Source organism: Lepidochelys kempii, chromosome 3 (genome assembly GCF_965140265.1).
Source record: "Lepidochelys kempii isolate rLepKem1 chromosome 3, rLepKem1.hap2, whole genome shotgun sequence".
In the NCBI taxonomy this organism is placed as follows: Eukaryota; Metazoa; Chordata; order Testudines; family Cheloniidae; genus Lepidochelys; species Lepidochelys kempii.
This window is the reverse complement of record NC_133258.1, coordinates 65,012-90,672: the sequence shown is the minus strand read 5'-3', so window position 1 is coordinate 90,672 and position 25,661 is coordinate 65,012. Positions and strand designations below refer to the sequence as shown.

At 48.6% G+C, this 25,661-nt stretch overlaps 1 protein-coding gene across 1 annotated transcript in view; it reads left to right on the top strand.

Annotated features, from left to right (window-relative positions):
* GPN1 (GPN-loop GTPase 1) overlaps positions 1-24,887 on the top strand; it is a 122,512-nt gene extending 97,625 nt beyond the window's left edge. The window contains exons 14-17 of the mRNA XM_073335385.1: positions 485-616; positions 772-897; positions 5,370-5,518; positions 24,780-24,887. Coding sequence (XP_073191486.1) covers positions 485-616; positions 772-897; positions 5,370-5,518; positions 24,780-24,887 — 515 coding nt within the window. The remainder of the gene's footprint in view (positions 1-484; positions 617-771; positions 898-5,369; positions 5,519-24,779) is intronic.
* Positions 24,888-25,661: the final 774 nt, after the last annotated feature.

The following is a 25,661-nucleotide window of genomic DNA, read 5'->3' as shown; positions in this document are numbered from 1 at the left end:
ATTAATGGTGATGGGGATATGAAGATAGCTCTTACATTGGTCATTAACACCAGTGATTATTATGGGTCATATTGACCGCATTTCCTCAACTGAGCAGTGATAGCATGTCATTTCTGAGAAAGTTAGTCTCCAACAGTCAAAAGGGGTTCTAACAAACATCAACCCAAAGCTTTCCTGATGAGGCTTGGGAATCCTCTGGCCTCTTTCTGTGGGTTCCAGGCCCTTATTTGGCCTAGAATTGGAACTAGAGACTTTCAGTAGAAAAGCGTGGGCTGGTCATAGACTTAGAAGAGAAGGGCCCCAAAGTGTGATACTACTGTGCATGTGTAGAATGGCTGGTGTTCACCTTCCTATGGTGGGTGCAGTGATCCTGTATGTGCCTGAGAAGCACAAGGAAATCTTTTCTGTCTAGTTATTGTCTGTGGTGGCTTGTTTTGTGGGGTGCCAGAATGAGTGAAGTTTCCCCTTCCTCCTTCCTCTGCAGGGTTTGTTCATGTTCCAATTCCAACCCGAAAAATCCTTCCATTACAAAGGGCTAAAGCTCAGCCAGTATTGTCAAGGCACCCACAAGGAAAGAACATGAACCAGCTCATCTATGGGAAGGAAAATGAGATGGGTAAGTGCCTGAAGGGCATCCTCCATCCCCACCCAATGCTCTACTTGGGGGCAGTAACTCATTCGGTGGAGCCCCATAGTCTCCACCCCCTTGTCTGGCCCCAGCATCTACATTTTGTGTAAAGATGACTAATAACAATCTTTGTTGTACCTTAGTTTATGTCTTCATCCGCATTAACAGTGCAGGGACAGTCCTGCCCTGCTCCTCTGAACAGCTGGGGACAAAGACATGGATGGATCAAGTTTACAAATGGACCAAGGACACTGGGCAGGAAATTCAAGGTGCTGTAAGCCCTCCAACGTCCCTCCTAGTACTGAAGCTCTCTGTTAATTCCCGTGTTGGCTAGGCACGTGGCATGAATCCAGGCCTCCCTTCATTAAGGTAGAGAACCTACCAGATATCACCCCATTTGTCTCTTCTCTGTCCCGCAAATGGTTTGCATTGGATCCAGTATTTGTGAGACCTCTTCTGGTGTATTCACTGTGTTCCTGACCACTGCTGGCTTGAGCCTGGAGTCACTGCTTTGCTACTGGACAAAAAAAGGTGCTCATCCAGATTTTCTCTGTGATTAATTTATTGGCTGCTTTGCCTCCTCTTACTTGTAAGAGTTGGGTCCATCAGCCTTACTTGCTGTTACAAATGCTTTGAGCACACTTTGTGTCAGTTTAGCCTGTTGTCAGTCACCAGCATGAGGAACTAGTCCAGCTTCTAGTGTTATTGTGCTGGGACCAGCATCTCCAGCTCACTTCTTCACCTTTAGGGTGAAATTTACCCCAGGAGAGAAGGCCTAGGATCACCTGAATCTTCCAAGACTTGTCCTGATCTTTTCATGTGTGCTAATTCACCCATAGTCCTCAAATGTTGCTCAGATGTATTGTTATCTGGCACCTCCATTTGGGACAGGATCATGGGTTCTAAGGACAGAAGCAACCATTGCAATTATCTAGTCCAACCTCCTGCATAGCACAGGTCAGAGCATTTCACTTAGTGTATACTGTATCAAGCCCAATAACTAATTTTTGAACGAGTGAATGGCCCCATGATACTTATAAGAACTTGGCACCTATTTCCAATGGAGCTGCAGCCAGCTCCCAAATTTGTTTTTTTAATTAGGGCTGTCAATTAACTCACACAATTAACTAAAAATGTTAATTGTGATTAAAAAAATTAATCACACTGTTAAATGATAGAATACCAATTGAAATTTACTAAATATTTTGGATATTTTTCTACATTTTCATATATATTGTAGTTGTATTGTAATTGAAATCAGTGTATATTTTTTTTATTATAAATATTTGCACTGTAAAAATAAGAAATTTTATTTTTCTATTCACCTCATACAAGTACTGTAGTGCAACTTACAAATGTAGATTTTTTTTTGTTACAAAACTGCATTCATAAACAAAATGTAAAAATTCAGAGCTTACAGGTCTCCTCAGTCCTACTTCTTGTTCAGCCAATCGCTAAGACAAACAAGTTTATTTACATTTACAGGAGATAATGCTGCCCTCTTCTTATTACAATGTCACCAGAAAGTGAGAACAGACATTTGCATGGCACTTTTGTAGCTGGCATTGCAAGGTATTTACATACCAGATATGCTAAACATTCATATGCCCCTTCATGCTTCGGCCACCATTCCAGAGGATATGCTTCCATGCTGATGACGCTCATTAAAAAAATGTGTTAATTACATTTGTGACTGAACTCCTTGAGGGGAGAATTGTATGTCTCCTATTCTGTTTTACTGGCATTCTGCCATATATTTAATGTTATAGCAGTCTCAGCTGATGACCCAACACACGTTGTTCATTTTAAGAACACTTTCACTGCAGATTTCACAAAACTCAGAGAAGGTATCAGTGTGAGATTTCTAAGATAGCTACAGCACTCGACCCAAGGTTTAAGAATCTGAAGTACCTTCCAAAATCTGAGAGGGACAAGGTTGATGGAGCATGCTTTCAGAAGTCTTAAAAGAGCAACACTCTAATGTGGAAACTACAGAACCTGAACCACCAAAAAAGAAAATCAACCTTCTGCTGGTGGCATCTGACTTAGATGATGAAAATGAACATGCATCGGTCCACACTGCTTTGGATTGTTATTGAGCAGAACCCATCATCAGAATGTCCCCTGGAATGATGATTGAAGCATGAAGTGACATATACATCTTTAGCGCATCTGGCACGTAAATATCTTGCAACGCTGGCTACAGCAGTGCCATGAGAATGCCTGTTCTCATTTCAGGTGACATTGTAAACAAAAGCAGGCAGCATGATCTCCTGAAAATGTAAACACACTTGTTTGTCTGGCTGAACAAGAAGTAGGACTGAGTGGACTTGTGGCCTCTAAAATTTCACATTGTTTTATTTCTGAATGCAGGTTTTTTTGTACAGGTTCAACTTTCATGATAGATTGCACTACAGTACTTGTATTAGGTGAATTGAAAAATACTATTTCTTTCATTTTTTATAGTGCAAATACTTGTAATCAAAAATAAATATAAAGTGAGCACTGTATGCTTTGTATTATATTATAATTGAAATCAATATATTTGAAAATGTAGAAGACATCCCAAAATATTTAAATGGTATTCTATTATAGTTTAACAGCACGATTAATTGCGTGATTAATTGTAATTAATTTTTTTAATTGCTTGACAGCCCGAGTTTTAATGGGTTTATCCTTCATCCAGGGCACCTGGGTCTCCCAAGCTGAAAGGAGTCAGGGCACCAGGCCTGTACATGAGCATTTAGGGCATGAAACTGTGTCTTCAATTTTTAGTACATCTAGAGCCCTGCAGTATGTGTGCACAACTGATGTTTAGACAGTTTGCTTGTGATCATGTCATTTGTTTGCATGATCAAGGAACTTCTGCAGATGAAAGTGAGGCCCCTTCAAAATGTGCTACTTAATTGTAGAGCGATAAACTCTCGATAATGTACAGAAGAAGAAGTTGGGAGTCGATGATGTATAAAGCCTTTTTCATCTGTCTTACTTTTCTGATCCTGTAATATAGATGAGACTTCAAGAGAAAAAACAAGGGAGGGAGGAATCTACCATGTGCTCAGTCATTTTGATATCAGTACCCCGACATGACCCCAGACGGTGCTGTACTGCAGGAAGCAGTGTTGGTGACATAGTAGGGGGTGCTCTCCCCCTTGAGGCAGGACTGACCCTAATACCTCAGAATTGTGCTGGGAGTGGGGCTGTGCTGCTGGAAGCGCCATTTTGGCTTCATATTTAAAACTGAAGACCTCTGGAAATTTAATTTTTGTTTCCCTAAATTATTGCCTCCTCCCTATAGTTTCAGTTGGATGTAGGGTTCATCTTTCGACATTGGTGAGGCCTCTATTCGACATTGGTGAGGCCTCATCTGGAGTACTGTGTCCAGTTTTGGGCCCCACACTTCAAGAAGGATGTGGATAAATTGGAGAGAGTCCAGCGAAGGGCAACAAAAATGATTAGGGGACTGGAACACATGAGTTATGAGGAGAGGCTGAGGGAGCTGGGATTGTTTAGCCTGCAGAAGAGAAGAATGAGGGGGGATTTGATAGCTGCTTTCAACTACCTGAAAGGGGGTTCCAAAGAGGATGGCTCTAGACTGTTCTCAATGGTAGCAGATGACAGAACGAGGAGTAATGGTCTCAAGTTGCAGTGGGGGAGGTTTAGATTGGATATTAGGAAAAACTTTTTCACTAGAAGGGTGGTGAAACACTGAAATGCGTTACCTAGGGAGGTGGTAGAATCGCCTTCCTTAGAGGTTTTTAAGGTCAGGCTTGACAAAGCCCTGGCTGGGATGATTTAACTGGGAATTGGTCCTGCTTCGAGCAGGGGGTTGGACTAGATGACCTTCTGGGGTCCCTTCCAACCCTGATATTCTATGGTTCTATGATTCTATGATTCTTTACTTCTTGTCTTGAATTGTTGTGCATGAGGGATGCTTGACTGTTAAACATCTGCTATGTAACACCCCAGAGATGGCTGCATTTTTCAGTGGTGGATGAATAGATCATATATGTGTGAGAAGTTTTTTAAATTGCTTGTTAGCCAATACATGTTAGGTGTAGTATACACCACATCAATGGGTATTACGCACACATTATTTATATAATATGTATTATATAAATAAACTGCTGGGAAGTTATGTTAACTGAATGTATTATGCTCTTCCCATAATTCTGTTCACCCATGTCAGACATCTCACAACACTGTCCGAAACTGAAGTCAGCTTTGATATTAGAAAACAGGAAACTTGTCAAAGCAAAGATTCATGAATACTTTGTATCAAATATGGTTAGGAAGTACTTTTGTGGCTCATCAATGGTTGGAATGTTGTATTCAAAACAAGATATGGGAAAGTGTAGGGAAGTACTAATGGCAAGGTGGCACAAACTAGTGGGTTAAACTTAAACTTCTAGTGATGCATAATTTGTAAAATCATACTATCTGAAATGAGTATCTTTGAAGCACACTTGTGTAAGGTGAACATGCTGCAAGAGTGCTTCCTAGAAGGAGAGTATGTATGTCTCTCTTTCATATTATACTGCTTTGTCTTTTGACAATAAATTTGGACAAATTTAGTTATAAACGTTCAAGAAACCAAATAAGAACAAACTGAGAGTGTAATCAATGTGTCCCAGGATGTCTGGTTAATTAACATGCTTAGTATTTTGTCATAACCTGCTGGATTTGGAGCTCTATGACTGGAACAGAAGACCACAATCTATAATCTCTCTATCTCTTCTAGATTCCAAATATTGCTCCATACTGGAGAATGGATCCCTAGCTTTCAAGGACTTCGGCCCAGAGCAGTCTGGAATCTACAAATGCAGTGTCTCCTATTCCAAGGAGGGCAAGCGCTACACAAAGCACTTCCATTTCTTTGTCAGGGGTATGGTATGTAGTAAAGCTGCCCAAGGTGCAGAGAGGTGCGGGAGAGGGATTAGCTGCTTTGTGAAGAACAGGTCAAGATGCCAGAGATAAATGATTGCCATGACTAAAGTGGGGAGCATGATCTCCTATACTGGAGAGACCCGGGGGTCTGGGTATTGATGCAGGTTAGGGTGTTGAGGAGAGTGCCAGTGGGAATAACTGGGTCACTATGGGTATACCTACACGGAGATTAAGAAAACCCATCGCACAGCCCCATAGCTAAGGGGGAGCATGAGCAGGCACTGCCCCCCTGTACATTTGTTTGTTCTCATAAATAAGATGTTCCAGTTTTTCTTCCCCAGTTTCTTTTCTGAGTTTCCTTAGATGGGTGATTGTAGTCCTAAAGCCACAAAGTAGTAGTCACAGTTGCAGTAGCCCTTGGGGGTGGGGCATGTTAGTGACCGTGTTTCAGCTAAATGAAATGTGGTGACTGCATTACATTGCTGCCATAAAAAAAGATGGGCAAGAAAGTCTCTGCAAAGTGGGGGCACATGGTTCTGTGCTTGAGTTTCTGTGACCAGACTATGCCTGCCTGTTTGGAGGGGAGGCAAGAATTCCTTTCAGACAGAGAGAGGCTATATTTTATAACCTGTTTGATCTCTTGTGATAGCTTTTTCCATAAACACACTTATTCTGAAGTTATGGTATTAAAAAGGTAGACCTTCAATGAAAAGATCAAATTTATTAGAGTCAAACTGGTTGTCTTTAGACTTACTATTCTTCCAGAACAAGATATACTGGACTCAGTGTTTGTTTAAGGCTAAATTGGCCACACACAGTGAATGCTGGACATGCAAACAGCCACATGACAACCTTTCATACATCCTCTATACCAGCGGTTCTTAAACTGGGGTTCACGGCCCCCCTGGGGCTCTGCGAGAGTACATCCCAGCATTCGCGAGACATGTCTGGCTCTAGGCAGTCCACGAGTCATGTCCAGGGCCGGCAGCTCTGCTGATCAACTCCTCTCCCTCGCAGTGTTTCCTGCACGCCGCGGAACAGCTGTTGAGCGCCCCCGGGGAAAAATTAAAAGCCGGCTTGGGGATCCACAAAAATTTTTAAATCAAAATGAGGGTCCTCAGCTTGCTAAAGTTTGAGAACTGCTGCTCTATATTTCTCCAAAAATGCATGTGTTTTGGAACATCATAGTCAGTGCTCTCTCAAAAACTTTTCTCTCTTTCTCCAAGCTTGTGTTATTTTAGGGGTGCTGGATGAGTTGGCTTTACCAATTAACATTAAGAAATGGATTGTGGTATCTATTTTAGTGGCAAAAAATAGTGAAATCTGTGACTTCCAAAGACCTCTGTGACTTCAGCCAACTGCCGGCTGAGAGCTGCAGGGTCCTGCTGCCACCCATGGTGGCCGGGAGATGCAGGGTACCCCTGCCACCTGAGGTGGTGGGGCCCTCTGAGCTCCTATGGGTGGCAGGGGTACCTTGGAGCTCGTGGGTGGTGGGGAGACCCCGGAGCTCCCGGCCGCTGCCCCACAACTCCTGCCTGCCACTGCAGGCCAGGGGTACCCTGCTGCTCCTCACCACCATGGGCACCTGGGGGCACCGAGCCGTTGTGGGGGATCCCGCAGCTGCTGGCCACCTCTGCAGCTTTGAGCTGTGGGGGGAGGGGAACCCTGGAACTCTAAGCCCGCACAGATGGTGAGAGCCCCCGGAGCTCCCAGCCGACCCCCCTGCAGCGGCTCCCCATTTTGTCATGGATATTTTTAGTAAAGGTCAGGGACAGGCTACGGGCTTCCATGAATTTTTCTTTATTAGCCTGTCCCTGACCTTTACTAAAAATATCCATGACAAAATCTTATAATTATAGTGTCACTTATTTATCTCTTTAGTCATTTGAATAATTGATGCCCTTGTATGACTTCTATGGGTTCAGTTTTATTTTTTGTTTTTTTCTGTATTTTTTTTAGGTTTTACAAATATTTAACATTGAATTTTGTTGTTTGTATTGTATTTCTATCTTGTGAAAGTATTATATGTTTATAGTTTATATTCAAAAAATACACCCATTTGAAGTTTCATCTTCTCTGTATCTAATCCAAGCAAGTCAATCAAAGCACACAGTGATTCCTATTTCAAGAAGTCTGGCAAGCTGGTAGAATAGATTGCTGAAAAGCTTTTGTATAACTTGGTGGTGTTCTCAACAAATTTCCTTTGCAATTCGCCATTGGTTTCCTTGATCAGTTCATGATAAGTCTGGGACTACTAATTGCTCATTTTACACTTTTGAACCCTGATAAGTGGGAAAAGTTCCCTCCTTTTTAAATTTTCCATTACTAAGGTCTTGTTTTCTGTTTTCAAGTTGCTTCAGTGTTTTCCCAATAATTTTAATGGTCCATCATTGTCTTTGCTGGGTTGTACAATGCTAGGTACTTGGAGCTTGTCTCATCTGTTTGGGGAGGTGGCCCCTCCCTGTCTGATTGTTTTACTTCTCTGTAGTGAGGTGGAGCTGAATGTTGCAGCAAAAATTATGAACACAGTTTTATGTATACAAATACATAAAGCCAAAGTCTATGTACATAACTCATAATAGCCATCAGGTTCAGAACATTACAAGCTTTAACCCTGTGGTCAGTCAGTCTAGGAGTTCCCCTTCCTTGACTCTGCAGTACTGTCCCAGGCCCCCTGAGCAGACTATCTAAGGTTTCTTATGGACTCTAGAGGTGCGTTCCAGCTCTAGTCAGCCCACACTCTCTCTACTCCTGGGGGAATTCTGCGCCACTGCGCAATACAGAAGTTTGCAGAAATTACCGTTGTACATGCAGAATTTTCTTCCTCCCACAGAAATGGGCTGCAGTGCTGCTAGCCACCACTAGGGGTTGCTGGACCCGGCAGAGCCCAGCTCACACATAGAAGACAAAGCAAATATGAGCTAGAGGGTTCCTGGCAGCTGCAGTTTTCAGCATGCCCTGCGGGAAAGAGACAGTGGCGCGCAGAAAACTCAACACAAGCCTGGGACCAAGCATCCAGGGTCCTATGTATCCCCAATGCAGATAGAGCTACAAAATCATTGTCAGGCTCTCTGCTGGGGAGAAGGATTTGGAAGAGCCCTCTGAGGGAAGGGATCAGAAGGAGACCCCATCGTCCGGAATGCATGGGATGCATTGTCCTAGGCATGGGGGTTCCATGACCACCACTCCCAAGAGGAGGAGACCGGTGGTGGTGGTTGGGGACCCTCTCCTAAGGGGGACGGAGTCATCCATCTGCCAACCAGACTAGGAGACTTGAGAAGTGTGCTGCTTGCCTAGAGCTAGAATTCAGGATGTGACTGAGTGTCTGCCGAGACTGATCAAGACCTCAGACCGCTACCCCTTCCTATTTCTCCACGTGGGCACCAATGATGCTGCCAAGAATGACCTTGAGCGGGTCACTGCCGACTACGTGGCTCTGGAAAGAAGGATAAAGGAGTTTGAGGCGCAAGTTTTGTTCTCGTCCATCCTCCCTGTTGAAGGAAAAGGCCCAGGTAGGGACTGTCGAATTGTGGAGGTAAATGCGTGGTTACGCAGGGGCCAGGTGATGTCAGAGAGAGGGCTTTGGATTCTTCAATGATGGGATGTTGTTCTGAGAAGAAGGATTGCTAGGAAGAGATGGGATCCACCTAATGAAGAGAGGGAAAGCATCTTGTTAGGCAGGCTTGCTAACCTAGTGAGGAGGGCTTTAAACTAGGTTCTCCAGAGGACGGTGACCTAAGCCTAGAGGTAAGTGGGGGAGTGGGATACTGGGAGGAAATACAAGGAGGAGGGTACAAGATGGGAAACCTCCTGATTCATAATGAGAAAGTAGGGCAATCAGCTAGTTATCTTAGGTGTATGTACACAAATGCAAGAAACCTGGGGAAAAAGCAGGAAGAATTGGATGTCCTGGCACAATCCAGGAACTATGACATGATTGGAATAACAGAAACTTGGTGGGGCAGTTCACATGACTGGAGCACTGTCATGGGTGGGTATAAACTGTTCAGGAAGGACAGGTATGCGAGGAAAGGTGGAGGAGTTGCATTGTATGTAAGAGAGCGGTATGATTGCTCAGAGCTCCAGTTTGAAACTGGAGAAAAGCCTGTTGAGTCTTTGGGTTAAGTTTAGAGGTGAGAGCAACAAGGGTGATGTTGTGGGTATTGTGCTATAGATCACTGGATCAGAAGGATGAGGTAGACGAGGCTTTCTTCAGACAACTAACAGAAGTTTTCAGATCACAGGCCCTGGTTCTAATGGGGGACTTCAATCACCCTGATGTTTGCTGGGAGACCAATACAGCAATGCACAGACAATCCAGGACACTTTTGGAGAGTGTTGGGGACAACTTCCTGGTACAAGTGTTGGAGGAACCAACTAGGGGCTGTGCTCCTCTTGACCTGCTGCTTACAAACAGGGAAGAATTGGTAGGGGAAGTAGAAGTGGGTGGCAACCTAGGTAGCAGTGACCATGAGATGGTCGAGTTCAGGATCCTGACAAAAGGAAGAAAGGAGAGTAGCAAAATACAGACCCTGGACTTCAGAAAAGCAGACTTTGAATCCCTTAGGGAACTGATGGGCAGGATCCCCTGGGAAACTAATATGAGGGGGCAAGGAGTCCAGGAGAGCTGGCTGTATTTTAAAGAAGCCTTATTGAGGACACAGGAACAAACCATACCGAAGTGCAGAAAGAACAGCAAATATGGCAGGTGACCAGGGTGGCTTAACAGTGAAATCTTCGGTGAGCTTAAACTCAAAAAGGCGTGGAAGTGGAAATTTGGACAGATGAATAGGGAGGAGTATAAAAATATTGCTCGAGCATGCATAGGTGTAATCAGGAAGGCCAAGGCACAATTGGAGTTACAGCTAGCAGGGGATGTGAAAGGTAACAAGAAGGGTTTCTACAAGTATGTTAGCAACCAGAAGAAGTTCAGGGAAAGTCTGGGATCCTTAATGAATGGGGAAGGCAACCTAGTGAGAGATGATGTGGAAAAAGCTGAAGTACTCAATGTTTTTTTTGCCTCGGTCTTCACAGACAAGGTCAGCACCCAGAGTGCTGCACTGATCAACGCAGCATGGGGAGGAGGTGAGCAGTCCTTAGTGGTGAAAGAACAGGGTAAGGACTATTTAGAAAAACTGGACGTGCACAAGTCCATGGGTACAGATCTAATGCATCCAAGGGTGCTGAAGGAGTTGGCTGATGTGATTGCAGAGCCATTGGCCATTATCTTTGAAAATTCGTGGTGATCTGGGGAAGTCCTGGATGATCAAGTTGCAGTGGGGGAGGTTTAGGTTGGATATTAGGAAAAACTTTTTCACTAGGAGGGTGGTGAAACACTGGAATGTGTTGCCTAGGGAGGTGGTGGAATCTCCTTCCTTAGAATTCTGTTTTTAAGGTCAGGCTTGACAAAGCCCTGGCTGGGATGATTTAATTGGGGATTGGTCCTGCTTTTGAGCAGGGGGTTGGACTAGATGACCTCCTGAGGTCTCTTCCAACCCTGATATTCTATGATTCTATGATTGTAAAAAGGCAAATATAGTGCCTATATTTAAAAAAGGGAAGAAAGAGAACCCGGGGAACTACAGACCGGTCAGCCTCACTTCAGTCCCTGGCAAAATCATGGAGCAGGTCCTCATGGAATCAATTCTGAAGCACTTGGAGGAGAGGAAGGTATCAGGAACAATCAACACGGATTCACCAAGGACAAGTCATGCCTGACCAACCTGATTTGCTCTGTGGGTATGGGGAAAGCGGTGGATGTGATATATCTTGACTTTAGCAAAGCTTTTGATGTGGTCTCCCACAGTATTCTTGCCAGCAAGTTAATGTACATGGCAGAGGGGCATTGCTGGCACATGATGGCATATATCACATTGGTAGATGTGCAGGTGAACGAGCTCCTGATGGTGTGGCTAATGTGATTAGGTCCTATGATGGTGTCACTTGAATAAATATATGGACAGAGTTGGCATCGGGCTTTGTTGCAAGGATAGGTTCCTGGGTTAGTGTTTTTGTTGTGTGGTTTGTGGTTGCTGGTGAGTATTTGCTTCAGGTTGGGGGGCTGTCTGTAAGCAAGGACTGGTCTGTCTCCCAAGATCTGTGAGAGTGATGGGTCATCCTTCAGGATAGGTTGTAAATCTTTGATGATGTGCTGGAGAGGTTTTAGTTGGGGGCTGAAGGTGATGGCTAGTGGCGTTCTGTTATTTTCTTTGTTGGGCCTGTCCTGTAGTAAGTGACTTCTGGGTACTCTTCTGGCTCTGTCAATCTGTTTTTTTCACTTCAGCGGGTGGGTATTGTAGTTTTAAGAATGCTTGATAGAGATCACCTGCACACCTACCAATGTGCCAGCAATGCCCCTCTGCCATGTACATTGGCCAAACCAGACAGTCTCTATGCAAAAGAATAAATGGACACAAATCTGACATCAGGAATCATAACACTCAAAAACCGGTAGGAGAACACTTCAACCTCTCTGGCCACTCAGTAAAAGATTTAAGGGTGGCAATTTTGCAACAGAAAAGCTTCAAAAACAGACTCCAAGGAGAAACTGCTGAGCTTGAATTAATATGCAAACTAGATACCATTAACTTGGGTTTGAATAGAGACTGGGAGTGGCTGGGTCATTACACATATTGAATCTATTTCCCTAAGTTAAATATCCTCACACCTTCTTGTCAACTGTCTAAATGAGCCATCTTGATTATCACTACAAAAGTTTTTTTCTCCTGCTGATAATAGCTCATCTTAACTAATTAGCCTCTTACAGTTTGTATGGAAACTTCCAACTTCTCTGTATGTATGTGTATATATATATAAAATCTTCTTACTATATGTTCCATTCTATCCATCCGATGAAGTGGGCTGTAGCCCACGAAAGCTTATGCTCTAATAAATTTGTTAGTTTCTAAGGAGCCACAAGTCAGGTCAGGCTTGACAAAGCCCTGGCTGGGATGATTTAATTGGGGATTGGTCCTGCTTTGAGCAGGGGGTTGGACTAGATGACCTCCTGAGGTCCCTTCCAACCCTGATATTCTATGATTCTATATTCTAAGTACTCCTGTTCCTTTTAGTCATGGGGATTTTTAGTAAAAGTCATGGATAGGTCACGGGCAGTAAACAAAAATTCACTACCTGTGACCCGTCCATGACTTGTACTATATACCCCTAACTAAAACTTGGGCCGGGGGGCTGCCGGGACCCCTACCAGAGCTGGGGAGGAGCGGGCGGGCGTCGTCGTGTGGCCTGGGACCTCTGCTGGTGCTGGGAGTGGGAGGGTTGGCAGGGCTGGCAGGTTCCATACCCGGCTCCGCGTGTCCCTGCAGCTCCTAGGGGTGGGGGAGGGAAGGCCAAGGGGGGCTCTGTGCACTGCCCGTGTCCTGGAACTGCAGTCAATGGGAGTTACGGGGGCAGCGCCTGTGGGTGGGGGCAGCATGTTGAGCCTCCTGGCCCCTTCCCCTAGGAGCTGTAGGGACATGGCAGCCACTTCGGGGGAGCCCTCTGAGGTAAGTGCCACCCCACACCCCAACCCACTGCCCCAGCAGCAGCCAGTGCAGCTGGCCCAGGGCTGCCTGATCTGCTTTGGCAACCCCAGAGCCAGCCGCACCAGCCACTGCAGAAATCACAGAGGTCACGGAAAGTCACGGAATCAATGACCTCCATGACAGACACACAGCCTTATCTAAAATAATTCCTACAACTTAACTTTTGTTTCCATATTTCTTAACATGTTCTTCTAGAGGTGAGAGAGTTGAAACTGACCAATTGTCCCCTATACTTAGAATCATAGAATCATAGAATATCAGGGTTGGAAGGGACCTCAGGAGGTCATCTAGTCCAACCCTCTGCTCAAAGCAGGACCAATCCCCAACTAAATCATCCCAGCCAGGGCTCTGTCAAGCTTGACCTTAAAAACTTCTAAGGAAGGAGATTCCACCACCTCCCTAGGTAACGTATTCCAGTGTTTCACCACCCTCCTAGTAAAAAATATTTTCCTAATATCCAACCTAAACTTCCCCCACTGCAACTTGAGACCATTACTCCTCGTTCTGTCATCTGCTACCACTGAGAACAGTCTAGAGCCATCCTCTTTGGAACCCCTTTCAGGTAGTTGAAAGCAGCTATCAAATCCCCCCTCATTCTTCTCTTCCGCAGACTAAACAATCCCAGTTCCCTCAGCCTCTCCTCATAAGTCATGTGTTCCAGTCCCCTAATCATTTTTGTTGCCCTCTGCTGGACGCTTTCCAATTTTTCCACATGGTTCTTGTAGTGTGGGGCCCAAAACTGGACACAGTATTCCAGATAAGGCCTCACCAATGTCGAATAAAGGGGAACGATCACATCCCTCGATCTGCTGGCAATGCATCCCCAACTTATACATCCCCAAATGCCATTGGCCTTCTTGGCAACAATGGCACATTTTTGACTCATATCCAGCTTCCCGTTCACTGTAACCCCTAGGTCCTTTTCTGCAGAACTGCTGCCTAGCCATTCGGTCCCTAATCTGTAGCGGTGCATGGGATTCTTCTGTCCTAAGTGCCGGACTCTGCACTTGTCCTTGTTGAACCTCATCAGATTTCTTTTGGCCCAATCCTCTAATTTGTCTAGGGCCCTACTTGCATGAATCCATGAGCATAGCCACTGAAAGAAAGAACTTGAGCCAGCGGTAGCTGATATTTGTTACACATCATCAATAAAAGGATGGATAATAAGACAGAAAATATATTGCCTCTATATAAATCCATGGTACGCCCACACCTTGAATACAGTGTGTAGATGTGGTCGCCCCACCTCAAAAAAGATATACTGGAATTGGAAAAGGTTCAGAAAAGGGCAACAAAAATGATTAGGGGTATAGAAGGGCTTCAGTATGAGGAGAGATTAATAAGACTGGGACTTTTCAGCTTGGAAAAGAGGCGACTAAGGGGGTATGATAGAGGTCTATAAAATCATGAGTGGTATAGAGAAAGTAAATAAGGAAGTGTTATTTACTCCTTCTCATAATATAAGAACAAGGGGCCACCAAATGAAAATAGGTAGCAGGTTTAAAACAAACACAAAAAACTATTTTTTCATGCAATGGACTGTCAACCTCTGGAACTCCTTGCCAGAGGGTGTTGTGAAGGCCAATACTATAACGGGGTTCAAAAGGGAGCTAGATAGGTCCATCAATGGCTATTAGCTAGGATGGGCAGGAATGGTGTCCCTAGCCTCTGTCTGCCAGAAGCTAAGATTGGGTGACAGGGCATGGATCAGTTGATGATAACCTGTCTGTTCATTCCCTTTGGGGCACCTGCCATTGGCCACTGTCAGAGGATAGGATATTGGGCTTGATGGACCTTTGGTCTGACCCAGTATGGCCATTCTTATGCACAAGTAATCAAAAGAGGCCAGTCTATTTTTGTGTGTTATATTTTTAATTTTTGTTTATCCTTTTTCTATCCAAATTGTCTTTAGCATGGAGTTGGCCTTGATCCTGAGGTGCGGGTTATCCCAGAGAGGTAGGAGAAGAGAATTAGTGAGATCAGATGCTGTAATCATCTTAATGCATTGCAAGATGCCCCACGTAGATGCAAGATTGGATTTTTCTTTGAGTGTGGGAAGCCTCTTAAGGTGTATATAAAAGATGAGAGAGAACCAAATTGCATAGCTAGGCTTTTTTTCAGTGTCAAACAAAGCTGATGTGTATAAAGAGCTACTGGAGGGGAAACACCATATAAATTGCATGGTAAGCCTATTTATTTGAGAAGAGAGCAAGGAAGAGAATTTAAAAGGCAATAGGCTAATGATAAATATAAATACAAAATGTAAATATGAACAATACAATAATATATAAAACAAATCACTCATAGTATATCAAATGCCCTGCACAAGTGAATTGCTAGTGCAATTTAAGATTTAGGTTATAGTCTGTTTTACATGTCAGGAGTGTTGACTGTTCCAAGGAATTAGTGGTTATTGTAACATAATCCATCCACCAAATCTGGTGAAGAGAATCTGCCTGGCAAAACAAGTTGTGATGATTAATGTAGATAATACTTCAGTCTGTAGATGGCGCGTATACCTCAGCTTAGTGTCAACTATTACTCTGTGCATTGCAGTGCTACAGAATTGTCTTTACTGTTTGGTTTGTGGCAAATTGCCAGCACTACTATGATGGGTCTCGTGCTTTCTCTTCTTGGGGGGGGGGGTGTCAGGGCACTGTTTCTTGCCCCTGAACTGGGGTATTATCTGCCCCACTAGTATCCTAGAGGAGGGGAGTGGAGAGGGAGGGACCTAGGTCCGCCCTCTACTCCGGGTCCCAGCCCAGGGGCCCTAGGGATAGTGATAAATTGCTTGAACTAGCGGTTCCTTCCCCTGGGCTACTTCCCTCTCCTGCCCTTCAGCTTATGGGGCTTCCTGCCCTCCCTCTGCACAAACCAGGTGTCCCTTTACCTAGGGTCTTGGTCTTCTTAGCCCACCGCAGCACTTTTCCAAACTCTCCTCTCCTTCCCTCCAAACTGCTCTCTGCTCCAACGCCAATCCACTCTGCTTCAACTCCTCCAAACTGCTCTCTGCTCCAATGCCAATCCACTCTGCTTCAACTCCTCCAAACTGCCCTCTGCTCTAACGCCAATCCACTCTGCTTCAACTCCTCCAAACTGCTCTCTGCTCCAACGCCAATCCACTCTGCTTCAACTCCTCCAAACTGCTCTCTGCTCCAATGCCAATCCACTCTGCTTCAACTCCTCCAAACTGCCCTCTGCTCTAACGCTAATCCACTCTGCTTCAACTCCTCTTCTTGTCTGATTGAAGCAGGGAGTTTTTATCATGTGACTGGCTTCAGGTTCTTTAATTAATTTATAGTAAACTTTCTTCTCTATACAGGGAATAAGGCTCTCTTCTAACACTCTCCTGCTACCCTCTGGCCTGGGCTTTCCTTGCTTTTTGCCCCTGCTTAGTTCCCGCCCCGACTGGGCCAGATGCTTTTTTCTTCGTTTTTTTTTTTTTTTTGGCTGTTTTTTTTTTTTTTGCTGCCGTTCGAGTGCTGGTCAGCTGCCAGCTTGCCTGCCAGCCCCCCCACGCCTGCCCTCGGACGCTGCTATTGCTTCAGTTGCAACCTCTGGAGGAGGGGGGAGGACTGCCGACCCGCTCCCCGGAGGAGGGGAGTGGATGCCCCCAGACCCAACCGTTTTGCTATTTGTTTGTGGACCCGCAATTAATCGTTTTCTTATCTTTGCTTGGCATTTTTGGAATGCTCCACAAAGACCGGGAGAGAAGACAGCTGACAGAGACATCGCCCAGGGAAGCTACAAATCATCGTGGAGGGGGGCCGTAAGACTGAGTAACTTTTGAACTGTACTCTCATGTGGGGGGAGTTTGACTGTGTCTTAACTGCGTTTGTAGGGGCACAGGGGGTGTAGCACGAAGCTGCCCCCCGATCCATCGGTGCCCCCCCACACTACTGCAACCGTCACGGCCCCCCGCCATCCATCCCTGCTGGCAACCTGCCATCTGCCTCTAGCCTCAACTGCTTGCTTTGAATTCCATCATCCGGACCAGACACAACAGCCGACCAAACGAGACTCTTTGGAAAATGCGCGTGGGTCCATGTTCCCCCCGGACTGCCCACCCCAGTTTGCCCCTACTACCTGACCCCAACTCCTGTTTCCTTCCCTGTCCAGTCCGACCCATTTGCCCCCCCCCCCCGCCTGCAGCCCAACAGGGAGAAGTGGTTAATCTGCTTCCTCCTCCCCCCTCCTCCTTCTGGTGTCTCCCCATCTCTCCCTGCTCACGATGGCGGGGAATGAGAGGGGTGAGGCCCCTCTAACAACCTCAGTTGCCCCTCCCCCACCTACCCCCCTGCCCAACCCCCAAGCCCCCCTCCCCACCACTGCTGCCAAAACACCTGCCACCGCCCCCACTGGGGCATCGGCAGCCGGAGGCACCGGGGCAACTATTACCACTGCTACGCCCACCGCCCCCCCAGATTCTAGGAAAGCCCCCCCCAGTTAGCCGGAAAGGCCAGGGTGCAAAGAAGAGGAAGGGCCCCGCCACAACCACCAAGCCCTCCATGGCAGAGGCTGCCCCCACTGCTGTGGCCTCATCATCGACCATGGCGTCCCTCCCCGTTGTTCCCTCCACCAGCTCTGTGAGCGTCCCTCCCCGGCCCCCAGGGCATATGCCCGGGCAGTTGCAGCCGCCCCCCCCCACCTGCCACCTCGTCATCTCGCCCACCCACCGCCTCCGCTACCATCAATAGAGGCCGAGGCCCCTTTCCCACCATGACCAGGAAGCATGGCGTCCGTTGCCTCCTGGGGCCCGCCTCGCCCCACATGGAGACATACATGCAGGCGTTGGCGAGGGTGGTAGGACCCACGGCTATTGTGGCGGCCTCCAAAATGTACGGGAAGGTCATCTTTTTCTTAGCATCGGAGGCTGCTGCCCAGGAGGTGGTGGAGAAGGGCCTGGCGGTGGGGTGTTTGTCCCCCTGGAGCCGCTAGAAGACCTGGACATCCGCCTAGTCCTGACCTCTGTCCCTCCTTTTCTACCCAATGCCGCCCTGTTACCCACTCTCTCCACCCTGGGGAAACCCGTTTCTGTCATCAGCCCTCTCCCGTTGGGCTGCAAGGACCCCACCCTCCGTCACGTCCTTTCATTCCGCCGGCAAGTGCAGTTTCTACCGCCGGCGGCGGCATGTGACGGGGAGGCGCTCGAGGGGTCCTTCCTAGTCCCCTACCAGGGAGCCCGCTATCAGGTCTGCTTTTCCACAGGAGAGGCCCAGTGCTATCTCTGCCGATCAGCGGGGCATGTCCGAAGAGACTGCCCCTTGGCCCGGCGGGGAGGGGCACCCGAGACCCCTGAGACCCGGCAGAACATCGGCTCCGTCATTGCCGGCGCCCCTGGACGCCCGACATCTGCCCAACACCTCTCCTCCTGCTTGATCCACCGCTGCTCCTGCCCGGGCCCAAGAGACAGCTCCCCTACAATGCCCAGACGAGCGAGGGAGCCCCGCCCTTGCTGTTAACAATCCAGCAGAGCCTATGGAGGAGGGTGCAGCAAAGATATTACCAGGCATAGGAGAGGGCCTGCCCCAAGGAGAACCGCCCCCCCTTCATGTTGCCTCACCATTACCCCCCCGAGCCTCTGAACCATCGCCTCTGCCCCCCGACACGACCCCTGCTAACCAGCCCCCAGACGATGCTATGGAGGGCTGGACCCTAGTCCAGGGAAAGCGAGGCAAGCGGAAGGCTCGAGCTCCGCTGCACCCATCCGATGCGGAGGCCCCCCGGAAGACCAGGAAGGGAGACACTGACACTGAGCCTTCCGCTATGCCCACGAGAGAGATCCATCCACCGGTGTCAGGAGGGGAAGACAGAATAGCACTGGAAGGTAGAATCTCCCCTCCACGGAAGACCCGCCCCTCCGAGACCCCTGACGAAGCCCCTTCTGCCCGAATATCACCCGAACCCCTCGCGAACCCCCAAGCGACCATCGTAGCGGGCACCAGAGGGGAGTCCCCCGGGGTGGCAGAAGACGACCTCTCCTCCATATATGAGGAGATCGAGGCCCTAGGTTTGACCCCGGTCACCCAGGGAGAGAATGACCTACTGCCGGCTGGCCTTGATCTGGGCAACTTTACCCCAGTCCCCCTTTCCCCATGCTCCCTCCCCCTAACTGCCTTCCCGGGCGAGCACCCTGCAGAAGGTGGTCCACCACCTGAGGCCATGGCTGCCAAATCCACCACAGAGGCTGTGCCTAGCATCACTGGGAGCCCCCTCCCCACCCCCTTAACCCTCAAATCTGTTCGGGAGGCACCACCTCTCAGCTGCTTGCCTCCCGAAGCCCAGAGCCTCTGCCCCCGCCCCCACCCCCACCCTGTCCCTGCCCAATCCACCTCCTCCTGAAATGCTATTGCCGCCCCTGGGGTTGTTTCTTTCCCGGTTTTTGTGGATCCCCCCCAAGGAGCAGCCTTTGCATTTTCCTGCCGCGACCCATTAGGAGCTGCAGTTTTCCCTCCGCCATCCTCTTCTAACCCAAGGCTTGAGACGGACCTAATAACTTTAGCCTGTCAGACGCCCCGTCGGTGGTCTGCACCCTGCCTGCCCGCCTCAGCGGACCATGAGGTTGCACCAAGAGCCCCACCAGGGAATAACCCGGAAATCGCAACCCCACCACCCCAAGAGCTGCGAAAAGCATTGCGACAGTTTTTTAGAAGACATCCGTGGCTCCCGCAACAGGGTACAGCTAGCTCTCCAGCTATGGGGGGACTTTGATCACATCATCCAGGCCACAAGGATCCTTATAAAGGAGGGTAAAGGGAAAGGAAGGCACGGTGCCACGGCCTACGGGCGGGCCCGCAGCTTCCGTGACGATTTACTCATTTATGGGATGGGTCACGGATTGTTGCATGACCCGCTGGGGGCTGTGAACACCCCCGCCAACAAGGAACCCCCCCCCAGCCCTCCGCATGACGCCCCTCATTATTGCAACTTTGAACACCAGGGGCTGTAGGATGGCTCTCCGCAGGTCCCAGGTGCTCTCTTACCTTCGGGAAGGGGGGTACTCTGTGGTTTTTCTGCAGGAGACCCATATGGATCCGACCGCCGAGGACAGCTGGCGGCTGGAGTGGGGGGACGGGGTCTACTTCAGCCACTTCACAATTCGACAAGCTGGAGTGGCGACCCTGTTCTCCCCCAATCTATGGCCCTAGGTGCTAGGGGTCACTGAGGCCGTGCCAGGCCACCTGCTGCATCTCTGAGTCTGTATGGAGGGGCTCGTGGTCAACCTCGTTAACATCTATGCCCCGACAACGAGCCCGAAGAGGCCGCAATTCTATCAGCGGGTGTCCAACTTCCTCGGCACCTTAGATTCTCATGAGTGCTTAGTCCTGGGAGGGGACTTTAACACCACCCTCGAGGAACAGGCCCGGTCAGGGGCCGAGCTGAGCCCGGCCGCTGCGAACATTCTCCGAGAAATAGTCAAACATCACTCCCTAGTGGACGTCTGGTGTGACCACCACCCAGATGACACTTCCACGTTCACCTATGTCCGGGTGGAGGCCCATCGGTCACACCACTCTCGGTTGGACCGTATTTATTTATCCCGTTTCCATCTTTCACAGGCCCACTCCTCCAACATTCGGCCGGCCCCATTCTCTGACCATCATCTAGCCACCATAACAGCCTCCCTCCGTGCAGAGAGGCCGGGACCGGCCTATTGGCACTTTAACAACAGCCTGTTGGAGGATGGGGGCTTCGTGACGTCCTTCCAGGAGTTTTGGCTGGCCTGGCGAGAGCAGCGGCATGCCTTTCCCTCGGCGTGGTGATGGTGGGATGGAGGGAAGGTGCGTGCTAAGCTCTTCTGCCGTGACTACACCCGGGGCACCAGCATACAGAGAAATGCAGCGATAGAGCAGTTGGAACGGGAGGTCTTAGAGATGGAGAGGCGCCTGGCCACCAGCCCCGAGGACCCGTTCCTCTGCGGAGCGTGCCGGGAGAAGCGGGAGGAGCTCCAGGCCCTTGAGGACCATCGGGCCCGAGGTGCCTTTGTTCGATCCCGCATCCGCCTCCTTCGGGAGATGGATCGCGGCTCCCGTTTCTTCTACGCCCTGGAGAAAATGGGGGGGGCCAAGAAACACGTCACCTGCCTTCTAGCAGAAGACGGCACCCCCCTCACGGATCCAGTGGAGATGTGTGGGAAGGCCCGTGACTTCTACACAAGCCTTTTCTCCCCGGATCCGACCGATCCTGGCGCTTGCAGGGTGCTCTGGGAGGAACTCCCCATGGTTAGTGTGGGCTACCGAGACCGACTGGAGCTGCCTCTCACCCTGGCCAAGTTCTCGGAAGCCCTCCGTCGCATGCCCACCAATAAATCTCCGGGCATGGACGGGCTGACCATGGAGATCTACCGCGCATTCTGGGACATTCTTGGCCCAGACCTAGACACTGTCTGGGCTGAGTCTTTGCAGGGCAGGGTCCTCCCTCTTTCATGCAGGCAAGCGGTGCTCGCCTTGTTGCCGAAGAAGGGGGACCTCCACGAATTACGAAATTGGTGTCCCGTCTTGCTCCTTAGCACGGATTACAAAATCGTAGCGAAAGCAATCTCACTGCGGCTAGGGTCCATGATGGCTGACGTGATCCACCCAGACCAGACCTGTACTGTCCCGGGTCGCAGCATTTTTGACAACCTATTTCTAGTCCGAGATCTTTTGGAACTCAGGCATAGAGACAGTCTGTCATTCGCCCTCCTGTCTCTTGATCAGGAGAAGGCGTTCAATAGAGTGAACGATGGGTACCTCCTGGGCACTATGCAGGTGTTTGGATTTGGACCTCAGTTTGTGAGTTTTCTCCAGGTGCTGTACGCTTCTGTGGAGTGTCTGGTTAGGCTCAACTGGACCCTGACCGAACCGGTCAGCTTTGGGCGAGGAGTACGGCAGGGGTGCCCCCTCTCGGGCCAGCTATACGCTCTGGCGATCGAGCCCTTCCTCTGTCTCCTCTGCAGGAGGTTGACGGGGTTGGTGCTGCGGGAGCCGGAGCTGCGGCTGGTCCTGTCCACGTACACTGATGACCTGCTCCTCGTGGTCCAGGACCCGGGCGACTTGGCGCGGGTGGAGGCTTGCCAGGCCATCTATTCGGCAGCCTCCTCCGCCCAAGCCAACTGGGTCAAGAGCTCTGGCTTGGCGGTGGGGGACTGGCGGCAGGTGAGCTCCCTCCCACCCGCGCTTCAGACCATCCGGTGGAGCGCGGATCCACTGCTCTACCTAGGCGTTTACCTTTCTGCCACGCACCCTTCTCCGCTGGAGAACTGGCAAAATTTAGAAGGCGGTGTGATAGAGCGGCTCCGGAAATGGACGAGGCTACTCCGATGTCTCTCCCTCCGAGGGAGAGCACTGGTGCTTAACCAACTAGTCCTGTCCACGCTCTGGTACCGGCTCAACACCCTGGTCCCGGCCCCGGGTTTCCTGACCGACCTCCGGACATCGATTCTAGAGTTCTTTTCGTCAGGAATGCACTGGGCCCCTGTTGAGGTTCTTCATCTACCCCTGAAGGAAGGAGGGCAGGGCCTGAAGTGTCTGCACACTCAGGTCTGTGTCTTCCGCCTCCAGACCCTGCAGAGGCTCCTTTATAGTGCAGGTAGTTCGACGTGGAGCATATTGGCGCACGCCTTCCTGCACTGCTTCCAAGGGCTCCGATACGACCGGCAGCTCTTTTATCTCTGTCCGAGAGGTTTTCCGCGAGACCTCTCTGGGCTGCCGGTCTTCTACCAGGACCTCCTCCGGACCTGGAAACTGTTTTCATTGACCAGGTCTGTGGCGGCCACCGTGGGAGCAGATCTCCTCGCGGAGCCCCTGCTACACAACCCCCAGCTCCGTGTGCAGGCAGCGGAGTCCTGTTCGGTGCGCCAGAGTTTGGTCCTGGCGGAAGTCACGAGAATCGGAGACCTCCTGGACTATGACTGGGGAGACTGCCTGGATCCCCTGACGCTCACTGGGCGCATGGGGCTCTCCAGACCTCGTACCCCCCGGCACTTACTTCAGGAGGTGAAGGCCGCCTTGACGCCCGCTGCTCGGGCTTATCTCAACCGAGCCCTGTGTGAGGGTTCACCCCGCCCACCCTCTACCCCAGGTCTGCCGGATCTTTCAATTGGGCCCCTACCCCGTACCTGCTTTCTAGTACCAGGCATTCAATGAGCCCTTTCAATAGCTAATGAGAGCAGCTGGGGTCCAATTTAAGTAGGTCAGGGGAAGCTTCTGAAGAAAGATGATAATATCCATCCTCTCAAAGCCCTCAGCAGTGCCCAAGTGGCAAAAGTTGTTTTTTCAAGATCTGTTTTTTAAATTACCCTGATTTTCTTCCAGTTTGTCTAATCTGAGCTTTAAGGAGTCAGTTTCTTCTTTAATTTCACTGTTTCAATGTTAGTCTTTTGTAGCTCATTTTCCAAATGAACCATTCAGGATTTTACATTACATATATCTTTAGAGAGGCCATGAATATCTTTCAATATTTAATCTAGTCAGTCTGTGAGGAATTCTTTCAGTGCTGCAATATCCTGGGTTAGGTTCTGCTGTGGCCTTGCATTCTCCCACTTCAGCTGCTCAGATGATTCAGGCTTAGGTCTTTTGTTGCCCCTCATTTTGTCATTGGAATCCATAGTCAACAGTTTGAAGTTTATCCAGGGGTTTAATTTAAACTTTTATGACAGAAAATTATTGGCAGTGGGCTAGGAAAGTAATTATTAGAGATGACTTGATATATGGGGAGTGAGAAGTCTGGGACTAGGCAGCCATCTTCCTCCCCCTCTTCCCCCCTCCCAAATGGGTGAATTTAAACCACTGATAGTTAAAAAAAAATTGCAAAGAATTTGAAGAAGTTCTAGGTGCTGCCAAGGACTTAAATGAGGCTTTCCCATATATTTTTGAAATGTCGGTAGTGGTCTTGTTGTTTCGAGCATCAACGGCAACATGTGAGAAATCCTTTTCTTATTTGAAAATAATTTTATCACACCTGAGGATGAGCATGACCCATGAAAGAAAGAGAAACAATTCTCCTGTCATATGAAAGTGATCTGACTTGAAAACTGAACCTTGCATGTCTTTGTGGAGGAATGAAGGCACTATTATCCAAGAAGACTTAAACTTTAGTGTCATGAACAGGCTTTACGTCACACAGCACTTTCATGTTCAGATCTATACTTTTATATTTCTGAATCTTTGAATTTTTGTGCATGCTTGAATATTTGCTATGCTGAACGATCACATAAACATGCATTTTATTTCTTCTTATTTCATAAAAATAGTTTTAAAAAGCTTCTGATTGAAACTGCGTTTTTCACTAAGTACATGAACTTATGAAGGCAAACCTCAGTCTGCCTCCCCGAGTCAATGTCCTAGCTACAGGGAGTGGCACCAAGTCTCAGAGCCTGGGTCACTGGGTTTCTAGGGCTTGGGCTGGAGGGCTAAAATGTAGATGTCTGGGCTTGGGCTGTAGCCCATGCCCTGAGACTCTACCCCCTTGCTGGGTGTCAGATCTCAGACTCCTGCCTGAGCCCGAACATCTACACTGCAGTTTTATAGCCCGCACGACCAAGCCCCATAAACCTGAGTCATCTGACCTGGGCCAGCTGTGGCCATGCTGTAGGTCTTTTATCACAGTGTAGACATACCCTAAAGGGATTAGCTTCCCCACAGGATAGATGGGGAGGATGCTGCTTGTGCAGCACTATGGGGATTAGCAAACTGTATGCAAATTGAGTGTTTAATAGAGTTAACCCTGTCCTTTCCCTTTAGCTTATCACAGGCCAGACAGGAGTGTGGAGATCCGGTCTGCCTTTTACTCTCCTCTCTGCAGCTCAGCAACCAACAGCATCTACATCCACAGCTTTCTGGAGCATCTGAATAGGCTAGTGAGGAATCTCAGCTGTGAGGTCTTTGAAAAATACACTGAGTGCATCTGGCCCTCGCAGGAAAGGAACCACTCTGAAGTGTGGATGACTGTGCTGAGTAAGAGCAGAGCTTGTTACTTAATCCTTAATGTGTTTACAGATAGGAAATTACACCCATGACCTTGCTGGCCCTTCTCATCACCATTGCCTCTGGACATGTATTTAATCACAGTTTGCATTTCCAAGCTTCCTTCAGACAGCCAAAGCCCCTCACCAAAGGTGACATGAATAAGGTGGTGGAAGCCCAAGATCAGACTACAAACCAGGCTTCAAGCTGCTGCAATACTGATCAGGTAACAAAATAACACAAGGGCCCCTTTCCTCTTGCAGTGGCATAAGTCAGGTGTAACTCTGCTGACATCAAGAGAGTTATGTCTGGGTAAGCAAGAAGAGAGTTTGGCCCAAACAGTTTATGTCGTCAACTTACTAAACTAGCATTTATTGGAGAAGCCTGGGTTACAGCATCTGGCGAAGGCTGACTTCAGGATTGCAGCTGTCTGCAGGAGGCTCGGAAATGTCTGGGAATTGTACATTCAGACATTGCATATTGTTTTCAGACGGGAGCATGCTACTTTCTTCCCCCTTAAACCCAGTACTGTTGAATATGGATGCAAGTAACAGGTTTATTTGTCTTGTTTCTGAGAGAAAAGTCAATTCCCAGTGTCCAGGATGGAATCAAGGTGAGAACCCAGAGCCAAGCCTGAATTCAGAGACATACTGAGGCATA